At 48.4% G+C, this 20,180-nt stretch overlaps 1 protein-coding gene across 1 annotated transcript in view; it reads right to left on the bottom strand.

Annotated features, from left to right (window-relative positions):
• E2F4 (E2F transcription factor 4) overlaps positions 1-20,180 on the bottom strand; it is a 362,041-nt gene that overhangs the window by 104,202 nt on the left and 237,659 nt on the right. The window contains exon 6 of the mRNA XM_086947763.1: positions 18,260-18,560. Coding sequence (XP_086803889.1) covers positions 18,260-18,560 — 301 coding nt within the window. The remainder of the gene's footprint in view (positions 1-18,259; positions 18,561-20,180) is intronic.

Raw genomic sequence — 20,180 nt, 5'->3', positions numbered from 1 at the left:
TTGAGCGTGGGCAATGTCTTGACTGACTTTTCAGCCACCGAGAAAGTGTCAAACAGAAAGTCGACATTCACTGGATCCGCATGGAGGTCGACATCATGATTGGCCGCAGCTCTCTCAATTAGGGCGTTGAAGGCTGCAGAGTCCTTTGTTGGAGAAGTTTTTGCAGCAAAGAGCTGCGGCTCAGGGCCTGACTGAGGGTCCTCAGGGTCGCCTCCAGCAGACCATGGCTCATTGACCTCCTCTGGATCCGAGTACGCTGGATAATTGTACTCGTCCTCCTCATCTATATCACCTTCCCCAGCGTTGGAATGAGTTGGTGAGAGTCCCAGATGTTGTGGGGATGCAGGCTCGATAGGGGCAGAAGTACCCGCAGAGTCCAACTTCTTTTTGAGTGGAATACGATAATGTTCTAACACTGGCTCCGGTGCAATTTTTCTCTTCAGGAGAGAGAGTTTGCCCGTGTTGGCGTCGATGACAACCTCTCGACGCTCCTCGTCCGCGAGTGGCTGGAGCCGAGGCTTTGGCACAACCAAGGATGCTTTTGGTGTCGACACCATCTTCGAGGGCGCCCAGAGCCCGTGTTTTGGAGCGAAAGCCTTCGGTGTCTTCTTCGGCGGCAGCGTGAAATGGATCTGCGTCTGCGCCTTTGCCGGTTTCTGTGGAGGCTTCGGCACCACATCCTTCGGTCCGGGAGCCAAGGTGTCCTTCCGAATACGTTGAAGGGACTCCGTGACCTTCTTGGTCAAGGACGGTGAGGGCTGGACCGGCTCAAGCGATTCCCCCGAGTCCGGAGTCAGGTCGGCGATCAAAGGCACGGTCTTCGGAGCCGACACATCACCACCCTTGGCCTTGTCGACCGGAATCGGCGCAGCCAGAGCTTCGGGGTCGTCTTGACGAGTCTTCGAGGCTCTCTTCGGGTCGTCGACCTTCTTCGGCGCCGACGCGGCCGCGTCGGTCGTCTTCGCCTTCGACACCGGGGTCTTCGGGTCGGCCATCTTAGCACGGCTCTTGATGTCGGCGGCCATTTTGGACGTCTTAGGCGCCGAGGCCTTTGGAACCTTTAGTTTCACCAGTGCGACTTTCACTTTCGTTTTCGACACTACTGGTGTGGACCCTGATGGTTTCACTTTCGGTTTCTGTACCGGGAATGGCGCATCACCAATGTCCGTGGCCGGGCCCGTAGGCGGGGCCGTGGGACGCGTAGTAAGGTCTTGGGTAAGGCCCGAAGGCGATCCCTCGACCTGGGCCGTATAATGGGGATTGACCCCCGAATCAGTCTGAGGATGCTCCTCCTCCGAGCTATCCTCCACGGTGGCAATGGCCCCGTCGTCGTCCCCTACCTCACCGACGACTTCCTCAAATTCCTCGTCCCCCGCGTCGTAGTTGTCATCCTCCGACGCCGGGCTGGAGTCCGAAACTTGTAGGACGGTGTCGTCATCAACGTCTTCTTCAAAGATGTTGTCCGGCGGGGGTGCCAATAACTGGGCCTGGAGCCTAGCGGCTCTACGAAGCTTGAGAGTTTTCTTGAACCGGAACTTGGAGCAGGCCATACACCTGGCCTCATCGTGGTCCGGCGACAAACATTTGTTGCACACTGGGTGCACATCGAGGTGTGAATATTTTGAGGTGCACACCGGGCGCCTTTTAAATGGAGTTCGTTCCATGTTGAGTAGTCTGGAGCGTCGTGTAGGCCCGTCCGCGCCGACAGCACGCGGAAGGACAGCAAGTGTTCGGAGCCGATGAATAAACAAACCCGAACGAATGACAATACCGACGCAAATCCTAAAGACCTTTTGGTCTCAAGTTAGAAAAGTTAAACAACTATCGATTCCGACAGAGGGAACCGAAACACATCCGAACCCAATGGCGGAAAAAAACAATCTGGGGATGGAGGCGATGCCCATGCGCACTGTAGTCCAGGGGAGGAGCCACCTATCTCGTGATACTTCGAAGACTCTTCCAGGACAACAATGTGCAATCATCCGGACCCAACACTAGGCGGCGATCTATGCACAGATATGAATTCAGCAGCCCACATGCCTCGAACATGTTGACACGTAGGTGTAGCAAATAAACAGCCAACACGTTTCGGCATTAAACTACTTTCTCAAGGCTGTTGACAAAACAGTATAACAAGTTCTTTAAAGTCAATACAAGAGGGAATTCTTTTTACAATGTCTGACACTTCAAATAAAGAAGTGCATAGAAGAAAGAAGAAAAGATGCCAGAAAATAGCTAAATCCCAACATAAGTGTACCAAGGTTCCTCGTGAAGAAAATTAGTAGTTGTTGGTCAGCAAGTTGCCCAAACACAATGAGAAATTAGAGCGGCCAACGAGTTACAAGTTTGAAAGGATGAACAGAAGAAGTGGTGCACCTGAGCTTTTTGATTTGAATTGTGAGTTCCATTAGGAATACATTCTGACAGTGGGAGTAAATACAGTGTGCACGCATATCCTCATGATTAAAGAGGAGGTCAAAATAATGGAGGGATAGTAAGTTAGGTGCTGCCGCTTACAAGGATCCACTGTCGGGCGCTTTGTTACATGTACTTTTTACAATACCCCCAACGTTTTACCAGGTATTTGATGCACCTTTGATTGAAGTGTACTGGGTTCCTGCTAACCAGGTCCCCAGTAACACTGTTCTTTCCCCAAAAATGTACAATTGTTCTCCCAATTGGCAAAACCTTTAGCACCCTCTGTAATGCCATAGTAAATGGTACCCTGGTACCTGGAGCATGAGGTACTAAAGAGAGCCCCTAAGGCCTGCATCATGAATTGTGTCACCCTAAGGGACTCCTCACCAAGCACATGCAAGAAAGCCAATGCAGGCTGCGCGTCTTGGTGCATACAAAAGTGATAACACAACATGCCACACATCCCTGTGTGCCATGTCTCCTACCACTGCATGTTATATTGTTAAGTCACCCCAAAAGCAGGCCTAACAGCCCTAAGGCAGGGTGCTGAATACTATATTTGAGGGCACACCTGCATGAGCAGATATGCCGCTGTGCTGGTCAGTTCTATTCAATTTCAAATCTTTATTTCGATAAGGTGATCATAAAAGATATACAATATAACACATCATTTAAAATTCCGAAATATCAATATATAATTTAATATTAAATACATGAGTTAAAAAATGTTAAAACAAGAGAGAGAGAGTGGACCAAGGGAAAGGAATTTTCAAGGGTCTCCTGCCATCTTTATGTAACGGGTTCGGACATGCCACATTGCAGTTAAAAATTTAGCTAGGGCAAACACAGTTGGCGGAGATAAGTCTGTCTTTAGAACTCTAAATGCAGGTGTGAATGTTCTAAATCCCAGGTTTTTAAGGAGGGGGACGAGCCAAAATTTCCTGCTTTTTTGGTAGGCTCGACAGAAAAAAAAAATAACATGTACTTCGTTCTCCTTAGTGTGGTCACATGCGGGGCACATCTCTGTAGGAGACCGACCAGACCATGCTTTGGTGAAAGACATTAGAGGAAGGGTCCCATACCTCCATTGCAGGAATAATTTTCTTGTTAAAACAGGGGTCATGCCGTCCAAAACACTTTCAAGATTGTGTAAGTCTTTGGTTGTAATAAAACGATGTGTCAGAGATCCCTCTTGTGTACTGTCCAGGGCTTGGAGAAGCGTTTTATCATAGTATGCTCTAGAGAGCGCTTTCCTTGGGATCCTGGTACTTGTGCTTTCTGGGTGTGACCACAGTTCTGGTAGTCCAAGGGTCTCACAAGTTCTCTTAATATAATTTAACCAAGGGGTCTTGGTGGCATTAGGTAAGGATAGGAATTCCTGTAACTCAGTTCTGTAGGAGGTGAGATCTTGGCTACTCCAGAGGCAACGCCAGAATGTTAAAGGTTTGAGCCCTAGTTCCTCCGTGATGGGCCTCAAACCCAGGTCCAGTCTCAGGGGCAGGAGTGGGGTACTTGGTGGGAGAGCGGTCAGCTGCCTTAAAAATTTGTTTTTTTTGTGGTCAGCAAGTTGGGGGATGAGGTATAGCCCCACATCTCTCCCCCATAGGTTTCTCTCCCCCATAGGTTACTCCCCCCTGCGCCTGGGCTTTATATATTTGGATAGCGGGACTCAGAGGGCGGTATGTTGACTTAGTCGCAATTCTCATAATGCCACCCACCTTCTGGGCCAACTTCATGTTCGCTTTGGTCTGGTGAGCCCCCACGTGAGGTTTTGGTTTAAGGTTATCCCCAGATACTCTATTGTGTGAACCCTTTCCAAGCGTACTGCACCAAGCAGGGGATTTGGGCGCTTGGAGGACTTGGGATTTAAGATCATAAATTTCGTTTTCTGCGGGTTAATTTCAAGACCCCTTTCTGTGCAGAACTCCAGGAAGCCATCAAGCACCCTCTGTATGCCCATCGGGGATTTAGACAGCAGCAGGGTGTCATCTGCAAACATGATTGCGGGCACCCTGCTGCCAGTCAACTTTGGGGCATCAGTGTTGGCGATCCCGGTCAGGTGTGCGATTATCCCGTTCACGAAGAGGCATAACAGGGTCGGTGCGTGCACACAGCCCTGCCTCACCCCTCTGCGAACGGGGAATCTTTCAGTTAGATTGCCGCTTCTCCCACACCGGACCATTGCGAAGTTGTTATGATGTAGTTTCATCAAAATTGCAAGGATGTCTTTCTAGCTCTGCCATTACCTCCCACAGTTCTATTACTGCCAGAGCAAGTGGATAGGGAAGCCATTTTAAAACATGTGCTGGAAACTGGTGAGAAAGAATACCCCAGCTACATGATGGCTTCACTGAAAATAGGGATGTTTGGTATCAAACATCTTGTTTTGGTAAACCCTCACTGATGTCAGTGTTGGATTTACCAATACAGGCACCCAGAGGTGCCCCTTGAAAACCTACCCGCCTCTGGTGTACTTGCTGACTGGTTTCTTCCAGCTGAGACACTGTGCTGACCTCCCAGGGTGAGAGCCTCTGCTTTCAGGAGGCCTAGAACAAAAGCCTTTCCAGGAAGAGGGTATAAGACCACCTCCCACAGTATGACCTACTGATCAGACATTCCCCTCCCCACCCCTGATAATCTGAACCCTCCCTCACAATCTTCCCCGACCCCCTACACAGTCCCTGTTACCCTGACCCTGACCCTGATTCCCCCGGGTCTAACGGCAGTTCCAATCCTATGATCTCTCTCCCTCCTCTGCACACTCCCATTCCACTGTTTCACTCCCTCATACTCAACCTACCTCCACCGCTAATCTCTCTGACATGACCCAGAACTCAGACGCCCAGCCTAGAATTTCTTTCCCTCCTCACCTGGACTCTAGTCCCACTTCTCCTCCTCTGAACTCCTCGAATCGGAACTTGACTAATCTGGCTCCCTGTGTACAACCTCTCCCCCCTCCTAATCCCAGGGACTCCATCCCATCCCTGTCCCCTGTTAAATCTCCCTCCTTAGACCCAAGTCAATCTAGACCTCTGCCTAAAACGCCAAACTTTTTCAGTTCAATAACACAGCAACTGAACAGAATGGAGTTGAAAATACACTCCCTTACTGCTGATTTCCTTCATTTACAGCAAAACCTCCTCAACAGAGCCAAGCCACCGTGCTCCCTCCCCCTGGGTATTTCTGCCCCTACCCCACTCAATACACCTCCCATGGCCCACTCAATACACCCCTCATGACCCCCCAGAGCACCCCTCGACCCCCAAGTCCAGCAGCGAGTCAGACACTTAGTCCCAACTGGGATAGCCAGCCCTTTTCGGGACCGAAACCAGATGAGATCAATGACTCTTACCTCACGTCCAAACAGAAGTCTGCCCCTTTCCACATCCCTGTTATTACTGACACAAACACAATCCCTAATACTGTCCACCTGCTCAATACACCTCTATCCGCCTAACTCCCCCCATCTTCGTGGCTCCCCGCCCTCTCTCTTGTATGCTCCTAAACTGCAGGTCAGCAGTACAACACGCTTCTGACATTGCTGAAGCACTTCTTGCTGAAGAAATTGACATCGCTTTCCTTCTGAATCCTGGCTCAATGTCGACTCTTCCCCCATCCTTGACATTCTCACACCCCCCAGAGTACAACAAAATCAGACAAGACGGCCGATCAAAACGGGGGGGTTTGGGGGGGGACGTGACTAGCCATCATCCACAAAGCTGGAATACAGATTACTAACCTCAAACCTGCAGAATACCTATTGTTTGAATACCTGGGTGTCGAATTCACCACTAAGGGCACCTCATCCATCAAATGCCACACCATCTACCATCCCCCTGGAGAACGTATTATTTTTCCCCGAAGAACTAACAGACCTAATTACACGGTTCTCCTTGACAGATACCAAAGACGTGTTCCTGGGTGACCTCAATATACACTGGAACGACCCAAAGGACTCCACTGTCCTGAACCTATCCAACCTTCTGGAAATACATAACCTCAAACAACTCTGCAGTAAGCCAACTCACATCAAAGGTGCAACACTAGATGCGATCATTACCAACAAAGAACTGGTCTCTCAGAGCAATTTCTCCCCTTGACTGGTCCCGACCACCACCGCATTCTGTTCAGGATTGACATACCGGTCCGCCACCAACCTATTTGTGACGTCAAACCTAAACTCTTGACAAGAAACATCAAAAAAGCCCCTTTATCCAAACTTGATTCCATGATTCATCCCCATCTTCAACTCCATCCCTCATCAGGGACAGCTGATGACCTCCCTTCACACTTTAACTCTAAAATGACAGAGGTTTTAGACCAAGTAGCTCCACTCAAACTCAAACAACAGAGGCAAAACAAATCGGAACCCTGGTTTAACGTGGAGCTAAACGATGAACGGCGTCAACTCAGACAAACGGAAAGGGCTTGGAGGCTTAACCCCGGTACCTTACACCTAACATCTTAGATCTGCTCGGCAGGCATACAAAATACACATTTTCAGTGAAAAGGAGTCCTTTTTCCGCAGCTAACTAGATCTGGCAAAAAACAGACCTAGAGAACTCTTCAGCATTGTCAAAAGCCAAACTAACGGCACCCCATCTCAAGATATCAAAGCCACAAAGGAGCGATGTGAAGAAATTGCCTCCTTCTTCACTAATAAATTCTCTAAAATTGATCAATCCTTCATACAAACCGCAAACACTCCTCCCTCATAACCTGCCCCCCTTCTATTTCCCCTGACCACACGGAAAGAGTGCTGTATAAGGACAATCTGACCGGCCTCCAGGTAAAAAACAATGTGCACTGGTCTGACTTTGAGCTAATGGCGGAAAACAAGGTCTTCAAGATAATTTCTCAGGTTAAACCTTCCTCCCACACCATGGACCCTCTCCCTTGCACAATCATTAAAGAACTCAACCACACCATTCCCCCTTTCTGGACAAAAATCATCAACGCCTCTCTCACCTCAGGCTGTGTCCCAGACTCCCTTCAACTAGGACAAATCACGCCCAGTCTCAAGAAACCAAGAGCCGACCCTAAGGATCTTAACAACCTCAGACCTATCTCAAACCTCCCATTCCTGGCAAAAACATTGGAGTCACATGTTTTCCACCAACTCAATACGACTTCAACCTCCTCGACACCTTTCAATCGAGATTCAGGAAAGGTTGTAGCCCTGAAACAGCCATACTCAACGTCTCGGACGACATTCGCAAAGCCTTAGATAATGGTGATGCCTGCCTACTCATCCTTATTGACCTATCTGCAGCATTCGACACGGTTAATCATCCAGCTCTTCTGGAGACCTTGTCGAAGCGCTCTGGCATAAATGGAACTGTTCTAAAATGGTTCACTCTTTCCTGCAGCATCGCTCACAACAAATTAAAATCAACTCCTGTCTCTCGAAGCCTACAAAGGACACACTTGGGGTAGCACAAGGCTCAATCCTCTCCCCGGTCCCTCTTCAATCTCTTCATAGAGCCCCTCACAATCATCTTGAAAAAAGCTGGAGTGAGTTACCACCTTTACGCGGATGACACCCAAATCTATTTCAAAATCAAGTCCCCTGATGACATCCAACACCTCAATAACACTCTAACAAAGATCCAAACGTGGTTCAACGTCAACCACTTAAAGCTCAACCCAGATAAAGCAGAACTGATCCTATTCTCTCCAAAAAGCAATCACTATCACATCCAAGAGAGGCTCAAGAATCTGGTTGCCCTAAACTGTCCCCTCGTTCTATCCAACTCAGTTAAGTCTCTAGGCATCACTCTCGACAAGAACCTATCAATGGAGGCCCACATCAAAAACTCTACAAAAAGTGCTCTTTTCTCTCTAAAACACCTCAAGAAATTGAAACCTTTTCTGCCCCATGAGGACCTCAAGACGGTAGTTCAACCCCTAGTTCTCTCTAAAATCGACTACGGGAACGCCATCACTATAGGGACTCCAAAAGCTCACCTAGCCCCTCTAAGGGCAATGCTGAACATGGCCGCTCGACTTGTATCTGGAGTAAAAAGATTTGATCACATCACTCCAGCTCTCAACTCCCTCAAATGGCTTCCCATGGAAGGGAGATGCATTTACAAACTGGCCTGCATAACACACAAAACCCTCCACTCTCCGCCCCCCAATTACCTGAACAACAAACTGGTAAGAGCAGGTCAAACCAGAACACTGAGAAGCTCCAACTCACTCCTTCTCATTCCACCAAAAATGAAAAAGAAAACCACCCAATTCTGATCGTTTTCTGGCAACGCTCCCAGGATATGGAACGCTCTCCCTGTAGTCCTCAGATGCAACCCCTCCTTCTCCTGTTTCAAAAGGGACCTCAAACTCTATCTCCTTAACAAATAATTTCCGGAACAACGTCAACTAACATAGACCTCAATATTCCGAATTGACTCCCATTCAAGGATTGTTGGCGAACGGACTATGCTATTCATCTAGTTTTTTTTGCGCAGTTATTTATTGTTCATGCTGTATTCTTTATCCGTGGTTTGCTTATTGACTGTCAGCCTTCTGGGTAGGGCAAGGCCCTTCTGTTTTTCACAATGCGTATGTGAAGTGCTCTGAGACGTACGGGTCTAGCTAGCGCTATACAAAACTTTTGAAATAAATAAAATTAGCCTTCCTTGGGCGGCAAGCCTCAAAGGGCTGCTGCCTTTGAAATGCGAATCTGGCTCCCCCTCATAGGAAAGGAAGCCTACCCCTTTGTTGAGGGCCCCCTAGACAGGCAGGAACATTAACTAGTCAAGTAGGCGTGCCACCACCAGGCTAGTCCCACCCACCCCTAAGGTGGGCTACTATGAGGTGAACACGATTTTTCAGAAATAGCCATCTTTGTGATTGCATACTTAGGAATTTTGTGACAGGGTTATGCCATAAGCTCAAAGCGTAGTGACCCCAAAGCGTAATGACCCCAGAGGTCAGTAGTCACTTGGCTATTATCCTGCACTCCCCTAACACCCCTCAATTCAGTATTTAGGGGAGTTGCAGCCACCAGAGAAGCAGATCCTGGCGATCTATGAAGAGAGAGGACACCAAAGAGCTGGCAAAGCAGAGAAGAGGCAGCTGACCAGGTACCAAAACCGCCAGCCTCTCTGCATCCCTCGTCGAAAACTGCACCAAAGTAGACTCGTTCTGCAGCTGTGGCTCCCAATTCTTGGGAGGACTGCCTGCCTTCAAGACAAGACCTCCCATGAACAGTGGAACTGTTCTCAAGAATCTCCAAAAGAGAAATCTCTGAGGCATCCTGAACCTCCAAAACCTGATACCCAAGGCCACCACTGCACCTGTCGTTTCCGGCCCAAGTTGAAGTGGGTCACAGGTGCCAACAAGGTTCCCAGCACTTCAGAGCTCGAGTCCATCGTGGTTTCACCTCTCCTGGACTCAATCGATTTTGCCTGCAGCCTCTGCATGCTGGCCCCCTCAACCGCAACTAATTCAGTAAGTATCAACCGGATGCTTAAGGACACCCCTGCATCCGTCTCCCCTGGGCCTTGGAGAAAGGAGCCAAAGGTGCACCCCCCCACCACCGTCCCCAAGCATCGCAAGACCTGAGCCCAATTGCTGGTTCCGCCCGACTGGCTTCCTAGACAGAGCCTTGAGCCTCTTTTTACAGTGACCGATTCCCCATTGAAATGCATTGGGCTCCCGATGCCAATTTGCAGCCTTGCACCCAGCTGCCCTTGTGCCACTGGTGTACTGTGGGTGCTGCCTTTGAACTTGCCCACCACTGGCCTTAACTCCTGGAGATTGGTCCTGTAAGTCAACGTACTGTACCTGTTTGCAGAACTTGTTCTTCTTCCATAGGATAACATTAAGGAACTCAGAAATTACATGTGTCCACTTTCTGAAGTGAAAAGAATTTATATTTAAAAAAGTACTTACTGAATGATTTTTCTTTGATGCCGAATCATATATAAAAGGTACTTGGTATTATTCTAAATTGGTGGGGATCTCCTTCTTGAGTTGCGTTGTCATTTATTAATCATTGTGTGTATTTTGCAAATGCCTTACACTCCTGTGTGTTAAGCCTAAGGCTGCTCGACCACATTACAGAGCACTTTGGGAATGAATAGAAAGCCCCTGCCCACTCATAAGGGTAGCCCTGGACTCTTAACACGGTATATCAACGTTTTGATATATCACATAAAGAGCCAGTTTCCTACAAGGACCATCAGAATCACAAAAAGACAACAATAATGCATGTGCATAACTGAAGCAGACTGCCTTTCCAACTTTTAAAGAACCCCATAAAAATGTAACAGAACTCCGCAATACAGAGTGCCTAAAGAAAAAGTTACTTACCTTTGCAAACAATGTATCTGGTAGAGACATATATTAGTTGTAGATTCCTTACCTTAGAATTTTCCCCAGGTGTCAGTCTGGACCCGGAGAGTTCTCAACAGCAGTACCCCTGAACGTCTGTATGTGGCGTCTGTCGGCTCCGCGTCGGTCGTCGGCGCCAGCATGGCGTTGGGTGACCCATATAGATGGCGCCCATGCATGCTGACATCAGTTCTTAACACGTCTTTCCACTCCAGAAGCGCAGAGCCATGAAAGACACTGGTGCGTCAAAACTAGGGCCCTTCACGTTAGTCCCTATCCCTAGAAATCAGTTTGCAGAGCGGGGAAGAAGGGTGGGGCGGTAAGGAATCTACAACGAATATGTGTCTCTACCAGATACATGGTTACCGAAGGTAAGCAACTTGTTCATCCGAGACTATTAGTTGTAGATTCCTTACCTTAGAATAGCCTCATGCGCGCTAGCGGAATTCCGCTCGTACGCTGAGATTTTTAAAAGCGCATGTTACGTGACGAGCTGGGCTCGTCATCAGCGTGTGAGGAGGCTACGCCATGACGAGCCCAGCTCGTCATCAGCGTGGAAGGGGTTAAATACCCCAGCAATACCAACCCCGGAGGAGGGTCTGAGAACCAAGTTCACACTAAGAAATTCTGAAGGACCTAACCGCCAAAGTACCCGTCCCTCAAGACTTGGCTGTCCAGGGAGTAGTGTCTGTAAATGTGTGCAGGGATGCCCAGGTCGCTGCTAGGCAGATATCAAGGACTGGGTTTCCAGGTGCTAACGCAGTAGTTGACGCTTTTGTTCTAGTGGATTGAGCACGCAACCCCACAGGAGGTTCCTTTTCCGCCAATGCATAGCATATTTTAATGCAGAGGACAACCCATCAAGAGATGGTCCGTTTTAGTACAGCCTGACCTTGTTTAGTGCCCACATAGCCAATGAAAAGGTGATCAAACACCCAGAAGTCTTTTGTGCTGTCAAGATAGATAGACAGACAACGCATTTTTTGGATCCAGGCAGTGGAGTCTCAACTCCTCCTTGGAAGGATGCAGGACGAGTAAAGGATGGGCAGAGTGATGGGGTGTGACGACTTTAGGGAGGAACATAGCTTTTGTTCAAATCACCACTTTTTCTGGAAGGACAGACAGATAAGGAGGCTTGGAAGATAGCGTCTGTAGTTTGCTAACTTTGCGAACAGAGGTGATGTCAATAAGAAAAGCAGTTTTAAGATTCAGAAGTCTGAGAGGGCAATTATGAAGAGGTTTGAAGGGAGCGCATATAAGAAAAGTCAAGACGAAATTCAAGTCCCACTGGGGCATTATGAAAGGGGACGGAGGAAACAAGTGAGGAAGTCCCTTAAAGAACCAATTCACAATAGGAGACTTGAACAAGGAAGGTTGATCAGGAAGTCACAGAAAAGCAGAGATAGCTACAAGATAACCCTAAGGGTGCCCAAACCAGAGCCCGGCTGGGCCAAAGAAAGAATGTACAAGTGAACCTCTGAAAGAGGGGCAGAAAGGAGATCAACAACATTTTCTGTGCACCATGCCACAAATTTGTTCCATCTGCGTATACTGATTTAGTGGAGGGGCGCCTGACTGACTGAGGTTTTTATTAAGCGCTCGAATGCCGCGGCGTCTTGGCATTCGAGCCTGGCTGCCAAGATTACATCACAGACTTCGGGTGGAAGGTCGAAAGTTGTCACCTGCAGCCGCTCAAACTCCACGCAAGGAAGTGGAGACTGGACAGGTTCGGGTGAAGACCCGTCACCTGCTGCGGCCACAAAAGATCCTCCAGGATGAGCAGTCTGATTGGAGGATTAATGGCCATGCTCAAAAGGTTTGACTACCAGACTCTTTGTGCCCAAACCGAAGCCACAAGAATGGCTTGAGCCGGTCGTGCTTGATCTTCCAGAGCATTCTGGGCAGAATTGGTACAGGCGGAAAGGCGTAGAAGATGCCGAAGATCCACTCGCTACAAAAATTGTCGCCGAGTGAGTGCCACCTTGGAAACTCCAACGTGCAGTACTATTGATATTGCAGGTTCTCTTCAGAGGCAAACCGATCTAACCAAGGCTCTCCCCACAGCTGAAAAAAACCTTGAACCACCTCCAGTGCGAGACGCCATTTGTGATCGATCAGGCACTGACGGCGGAGTTCTTCCGGTCTGGCACTCAGAGAATCCGCCAGGTGTTGAACCGCCAGGGTTATGCCTTGATGTTCCAGCCATATCCAGTGGCGGAGAGCCTACTGACAAAGGGTCCACGACCCCACCCCATCCTGTTTGTTGCTGTACCACATGGTGGTGGTGTTGTCCGTGAACACCTGCACCACTTTCCCTTTGCGAGAGGGAACGAATGCCTTCAGTGCCAGTCTGATCACCCGGAGTTCCATGAAGTTCATATGGAGACAGGACTACGCCGGAGACTAGACGCCTCTGATCAGCACCTTTCCCAGGTGGCCGCCCCATCTTAGAAGCGACGCATCGGCCATCACCGTTATATCTGGTTGGGGAAGGGAGAGGGATCTGCTCTGACCCAAACTTGGTTTGTTAGCCACCACTGCAGTTTTTGCGAAGTCCCTTCCGAGATCTGGACATAGTCAGAAGATTTCCCTGATGCTGCGCCCACTGGAACTTCAGATTCCACTGCAGAGCCAGCATATGGCACCTGGCATGATCCAACAGCAGGATGCTGGAGACCATGAGGCCCAGCAGCCTCAGAGTAATTTTCACCGAAATCCGGGATAGAGGTGGAAACATCGGTATCATAGCCCAAATTTCCTGGACTTGCTACTCAGGAGGTTAGGTCCAAAACTGCAGTGTCCAGAACCACCCCGATGAAAGGCAGCATCTGAGAGGGAGTCAGGTGCAACTTAGGCAGGTTGATAGTGAATCCCCGCGAGTGCATGAGGTTCGCCTCAGTCTGGATGTGGAAAATGACAGCCTGGGGAAAGCTTGCCTTCAATAGCCAGTCGTCTAGGTAGGGGAAGTCTGGTACCCATGATCTGTGCAGATGAGCTGCAACCACCGCTATTACCTTTGTAAAAACTTGAGGGGTACTGGTAACGTCAAAGGGGAGCACAGTAAACTGAAAGTGCTCATGGCCCACTGTGAACCATTAGAAACGCGGTGGGCAGGCAGGACGGGACTATGGTAATAAGTGTCCTGCAAGTCCAACTCTAATATTCAGTCTCCTGGGCCGAGGACAGGAAGGACCTAGGCCAAAGTGTGCATCTTGAACTTCTCCTTCCGGAAGAAGTTGAGTGTATGGAGGTCTAGGATAGGACACAAGCCTTTGTCCTTCTAGGGCACCAGAAGGTAGCGGGAATAACAACCATGTCTTGCTTCTGTCACAGGCACCTTCTCTATGGCCCCCCCTTGGCCAAAAGAGACAACTTCCTTGGGGAGAAGTGCCAAATGATCCTCCGACATGCAATCATAAGAAGCTGACATGGAATGAGGAGTAGTCTCAAAGGGGAAGGAGTAGTCCCTTCGGACTGTCTGCAGACCCCACCTGTCCAACATGAAGGACTGCAGCGGAGGACAGGATGGCAAATCCTGCCTCCAACTGGCATATGATGGGTCTGAAACATCGTACTAGGAAGGTTTGGGGTGGGGGGAGGGTTGGCATGGACTGGCCTGCCCGATGGATCCCTAACCCAAGAGTACGTTGGGTCCCATGTCTTCGCCCACGCGGAAGCTGGACAGCGTGAATGACTCAGTGGCTGGTCTGGATTAGATGTGGCTGGGTGCCCCTTCTGTAGCCACAAAAAGGATGAACGGTAGACTGAGGGGGTGGGTGGTTGCTGTGAGGCCCACAGATCTGGCCGTAGCGCGAGATTCCTTGGAGCGCTCAAGTGCCGAGTCTGCTTTGTCGCCAAAAAGGCAAGTGCCATAAAAAGGCATGTCCTTCAAAGTGGATTGGACAATCCCCCAAAAAACAGAAGTCCTAAACCAGGTGTAGCTTCTGAGTGCTACCGACGAGGCAACCGTTCAGCCCAGTGAGTCGGTGTTGTCTAGACTACAACGAATGGTAAATTTGGCTGTCTCTCCCCCCTCCGCAACTGCTTGGGAGAGAATGGCCTGGGTCTCCTCCAGGCACTGAGGCAGCACCTGTGCAACTGTTTCCCAGATGGTATGGGAGTATCGTCCAAAGAGGCAAGCTGTATTCACAAACAGCAATGCCAGGCTGGAGGAAGAAAACATCCTCTTCCCAAGATGATCCAGATTCTTGGGTTCCCTATCTGGGGGTGCAGAAGGGAATGCACCCTTTGAAGATGAGGCTTGGACAACCAAGATCTCAAGGGAGAATGTTGCTTCCCTGTGCGGGGCTTGGACCAAGTGTGCAGTAGGCCATCCGTGAGGGCTTCATTGTAGGGCAACAGGGTTTCTGAAGTGAAAGCCGCAGGCTGAAGCACCTTTGTCAGGAGGTTAATCCTGATTGCCAATAAAGGAAGCTTGAGGCCAAGGACCTCAGCCGCACATCTCACCACACGGTAAAGGGGGAAAGAAAACCAGTGTTAGGGAAAGTGTCCAAACCACTGGCCTCACCCAGGTCCATCGGCCAGTCCATGAGATCTTCAAGCTGATCACTTAAAAGGTCCAGCTGCCCCTTCCAGTCCTCTTCACCACCTGGCATAAAATCAGCACCAGTGATAACATAGGGACAAAAGTTCCTTCCAGCATCAGAACCAATGCCGGTCCGGCTCTTTGTCCACTTCCGGATGAGGATGGGGGTTGACGGAGACCGGGGCCGGGGTTGACGGAGACCGGGGCCACGGTTGACGTCGGGGAAGGTGGAGTAAGATTGACCAGCGTCAGGCCTCATCCGATAATGGACCCACGGGGGGCCACTGGAGTCAGGCAGAAGCCGCTGGAATGGGAGGCCTAGGGCCCCCAACCGACTCCACGGGGTCCGAAGGCACACCAGTAGAGGTGGGCTGCCTAGAAATGAGGTACAAGGCCTCATAGAACTTTTGGATCTGGGCAGGAGACGCTCCGGCTTACGGAAAAGCAGGGAGGCGCGAAGTAGTCTCAGAAGGAGGCTCCAGGGACTGAGCTTTCGAGCGACGACGTTCAAAGTCCAGCATCCTGTTGGCCGACAGACAGGGAGAAGTCAAAGAATGCTTATTCTATTTCGAGGACTTCTTGTGATGACTTGGAATGCAACGATGAGTGCGAGCTCCACAACCATTTTCTGTACCTTCCTCTCGAACAAGAGTGACGAGGAGCCAATCGCTGGGCCTCCAACAGCTTTCGGGACCACTCCAGCAAAGCATTCAGATTCATGGCCTGGCACTCCGAGCACGACTTCTGGTACCTAGAACGCAACCACGATCCGAGGCACAAGAGGTGCGGATCAGTTACAGATAGCAGGAGCGGCAGGGTTTGAAGCGGGTCCTATGCTGGGACATCCTCGACGCACCAGGAGTTAAAGACTCAAAAATTGTTGAAAAAAGGCTAGCCAAAATACGGCTAAGGTGTAGCTCTCTCCGGATCTGCGCTTAGGCAGGCGCAGAAGAAAAAAAAGAACTGACATCAGCACGCATGGGCGGCGTCTATATAGGTCCTGCGATGTAATCCCGGCACTCACGATGTAGACGACAAACGCAGAGCCGACAGATGAGCAGGGGTACTGCTGTTGAGAAATCTCCAGATCCAGACTGGCGCCTGGGGAAAATTCTAAGGTAAGGAATCTACAACTAATAGTTTCAGATCACAGAAACACGACGATCACAAGAAGTCTGCAACAAAACATCCAATTAATTGATTTTAAAAAATTACGAAAACTGAAAATTACCTGAAGGAGAACACAGACAACACCACAACATGAGGCCTAAACACCACAGAAACTCTTAATAACAACCATCCACAAATGCATACCTTCAATACCCAGTCACAAAACGTTTTCTTTAATATGATCACTGTATCCAGATCATCACTAAAGACCATGGGTTTGCGACAATGCCGTCCGGCATTTTTGGCAATTTTATACCTAGAAACAGATAGTTTCACAAAGAATATGGCTATATTCTTGAAACTTTGCCTACAACACAGACCGAATCTATAACAGTAGCACTGAAGCACTTATGATATAATTAATTTTTAAGATGTTTTTCTGTATTTTAATCTAATCTCACGCTCTACATATTTTGACTTTCTATTGTACCATTTTCAGGCTGGTGTGCGTAGCAATTTTAAATACTAATTATGTTTTTGTATATCTTTTTAATGAAGGTAAAATGCACTTGTTTCGGTATTTTAAAAAGAATTCTTTTTTAAAAAATTACCTTTTATGGTTTTCGTACAATTCAAAACCGAATAAAGAAATCTTGAACTTGAACTGGATAGCTCCCAAGACATTTACAATTTGAAACTCGATGACTGCCTTCGAGCCATAAACAATGAAAGTGAAGAACCATCTAAAGCTCAACACCACAAAGACAGATTTATGACATGCAGACAATGGCAAAACTACCAGCCTACCACCATGTAGCATAAGGAACTTGAAGCCCCTCCGACAAAATCAAGAGAAGCTGGAAACCTAGGAGTAATTATGCAAACAGCCTTTACCTCGGTGCACCTGCATTCATTATACGTAAAATACAACTCATCCAAAATGCTGCTGCAAGGCTTCTTCTCCACCTTCACCCAAGAGAGCATATCACCCAGTCTTGTTACCTCTGCACGGGCTACCTATATCTAGAAGGTAATGTTCGAGGCACTGTGCATTGTCCACAGAGGCTCCCAGGGTAAAGGACCGCTATTCCTGCAAGTTAAAGTCAAGCAATACAAACCACACAGAACACTGCACTCCAGGCGTACACCTTTTATCATTGTAACACCTTACCATAAGAAATCAGTAGGAGGCACTGCTTTCTCAGTACAAGATGTCAAGCTCTGGAACTCACTTCCAGCCAGCACTAAGAAACCCAGGAGCATATAAAGATCCAAAGTTGAAAACTTGGCTATTTCCTAAATAAGTGCACCACCTGCAGACAAGCAACAAAGCTGAGAAAAGTGTCACACTCTCAAGCGCAATCCTCTGCTTATAAACTATGAATTGGAAAATCCTCAACCATCAAACGGTTTCATTATGCAGGAAATCAAATTCAAAAGCCAGTATAAACATAAAAGACAGAACCAACCCTTGCATTAAAGTAAAAGAAATAAGTGAAGTCTAAAACTGTGACACCAAACAAAGAAGGTGGGGAAGGCTGCCCTGGAAAAGAGCATTTCTAACCCCATCATATTTATGGATAACCAGGAGGAGATTTTTGATTATTTGTGATGATGGAACTATATGAGGGACCTGGTGTGCAGAGAGGTGTAAGGTCCTCTTAGTTGATTTTTAAGACATGATCTTTAGGATGGAAGCTGCATTCTGGCACCAGTGTCACACGAGGAACTTCCAAGAAGGGAGTGCCAGACTTGTGAATACCTTTCCATCAGCACAAAGGTGGTTTGGAAGTTTTTGGAATGCGCCTTAGAGAAAAAAAAATACTTCTAGAGCTGCGGACATACCTGTGCTTTTGTTTGTGGGTGTCCTTGGACTGTGGCTGCTTGGAGGGCTGTGCTCTGCAGGTTGACTTTTAGTAGTCTCTGCTGAATCTTGTCGCTGTGTTAGAGATGGCCTCTGCGGTGCAGATGTCACAGCAGGCTGTGCTGGTGTTGCTGTGGGCTGACACTGGATAAGGTCTTCAGGCGGAGGTACAGGTACAACAACTGGGGTGGAGTTATATGCATCCTTGTTCACCAAAAGAACTTCAATCGGGCCTGTTGTGCTTTTTAGATGGATTAGATATTTTCTCTGCCCGTTCAGACCCTGGGTTGCAACAAAGAGTACACAAGTCAAATACGTGTCACTAAGATGAGAAGAACCCAAAAAGGATGTACCCTACATTCAGAAAAGCACCACATGCGCCAAACATATATAGAACATACATAAAATGGCAAAATGCACACAAATAATTATTTAAAAAATGCATTAGATCATCGTATGAGAGAACACATCTGTCTTATTAAGTAATGTGTTTTTAGATAGTGTAAAGTCACACATTACTTGGACTCCTAGAAAAGCTCTGCATTTAATAGCACAGATTAATAATATGCCCGGTGTCTTAGATTTTATTAGAGAATCTCTGAACTCTTTTAATGTGCTTTGTGTGTAGGTGGTGCAGAGTTTACCCGTGGTTGAGTTTTATATAAAACATGTGGGTCTTGAAATTTGGTGCCAACATCTGTGTGGAGTAACTGGATTCTTTGATTGGCTCTGCAGCAAGCACATCTACCATCCAGACTCCTTACTTGAGCCAGCTTTCAAAATGTAGTCTGTAGCTAAAGTTCTTTTTTGGAACCTATCCTGCACATCATGGTGAACCACCGTTGAGTGGTTGTGTTGATGACAAAGTGAGGCATATGTTGACATTTACCTTGGTGTTGATGTTCTTCAGGGGAGGCTGGAGTGTAGGAAGCAGGGTCTTTATATAGTGGACCAAAAAGAGGTACACTTTGTAAAGAGTCCAGACAAACCCCAAAGGAATTACAGAGGCTCAAATTACACCCCAAATGATCTCTTGTTTGGTCATGTGGGCGAGGATTTAGGCATTTCAGAGGGTAGTGCTAAGCAGTTATTGCACACACAAATGCAGTAAATGACACTCTCAATAAGAAATCCAACACCAATTTATAAAAATAACATACTTTTTTATATGAATTTAGATACCAAGATCATGGGAATCAGTCAAGTACTTTTCAACTAATGAATTTTAACAGCTTTCAAAAGTTGACTGTGCACTTTTTGGGAGAAGTAATGCTATCCTATGGGGGGAAAACATGTACTGCATTCGGACACTTGACAGTGACTTATAGGACTGAACTCCGGGACCTACTGCGAGTACGGGCAAGGTCCAAGGCCACATCAACAGGTCAACCCGCGAGGTTTTGGGGCGTCTGGGTGCAGAGGTGTGTTACTGCGTCGGGTGTCCGAAAAGAGGCTGCAAGCTGGGACTGGGGAGACCAGTCCAGGGGAACCCACAGGGAGGCAAGACCCTCCAGATGCTCAGGCACATAGGGACACCGTTGCCCCACTTCTCTGGCTGTTGGGCTTGGTTGCAGTGGTGGCTGTTGGTGGCTGGTCCGGTGGTGGAGTCTATCGTGGTTGGAGGGGGCCTGTATTAAGAGGATGCAGGCGGCAACTGGAAGTCCAGTCTTGGCAAACAAACCCAAGGGTGGGCTTAGCCTTAGAGGGTCTCGGGAACCTGTTGGCACATTCACTTCCCTTGAACTTGGGCTCTGCGGCGTGGGTGCAGAGGTGTTTTGAGGCGCCGGGTGGGAGCGGACAGAGGCTCTCTGTCTTGGTTTCTGCTAAAGAGGGGCAAACAGGACAGCTGCGTCACTCACAAAGTGGCTCTCACTGTCCCTTAAGTCCCTTGACATACAGGTC

Source organism: Lissotriton vulgaris, chromosome 12 (genome assembly GCF_964263255.1).
Source record: "Lissotriton vulgaris chromosome 12, aLisVul1.2, whole genome shotgun sequence".
Classification (NCBI taxonomy): Eukaryota; Metazoa; Chordata; class Amphibia; order Caudata; family Salamandridae; genus Lissotriton; species Lissotriton vulgaris.
The sequence above is the reverse complement of the archived record's forward strand: the minus strand, read 5'-3'. Positions and strand labels throughout refer to the sequence as shown.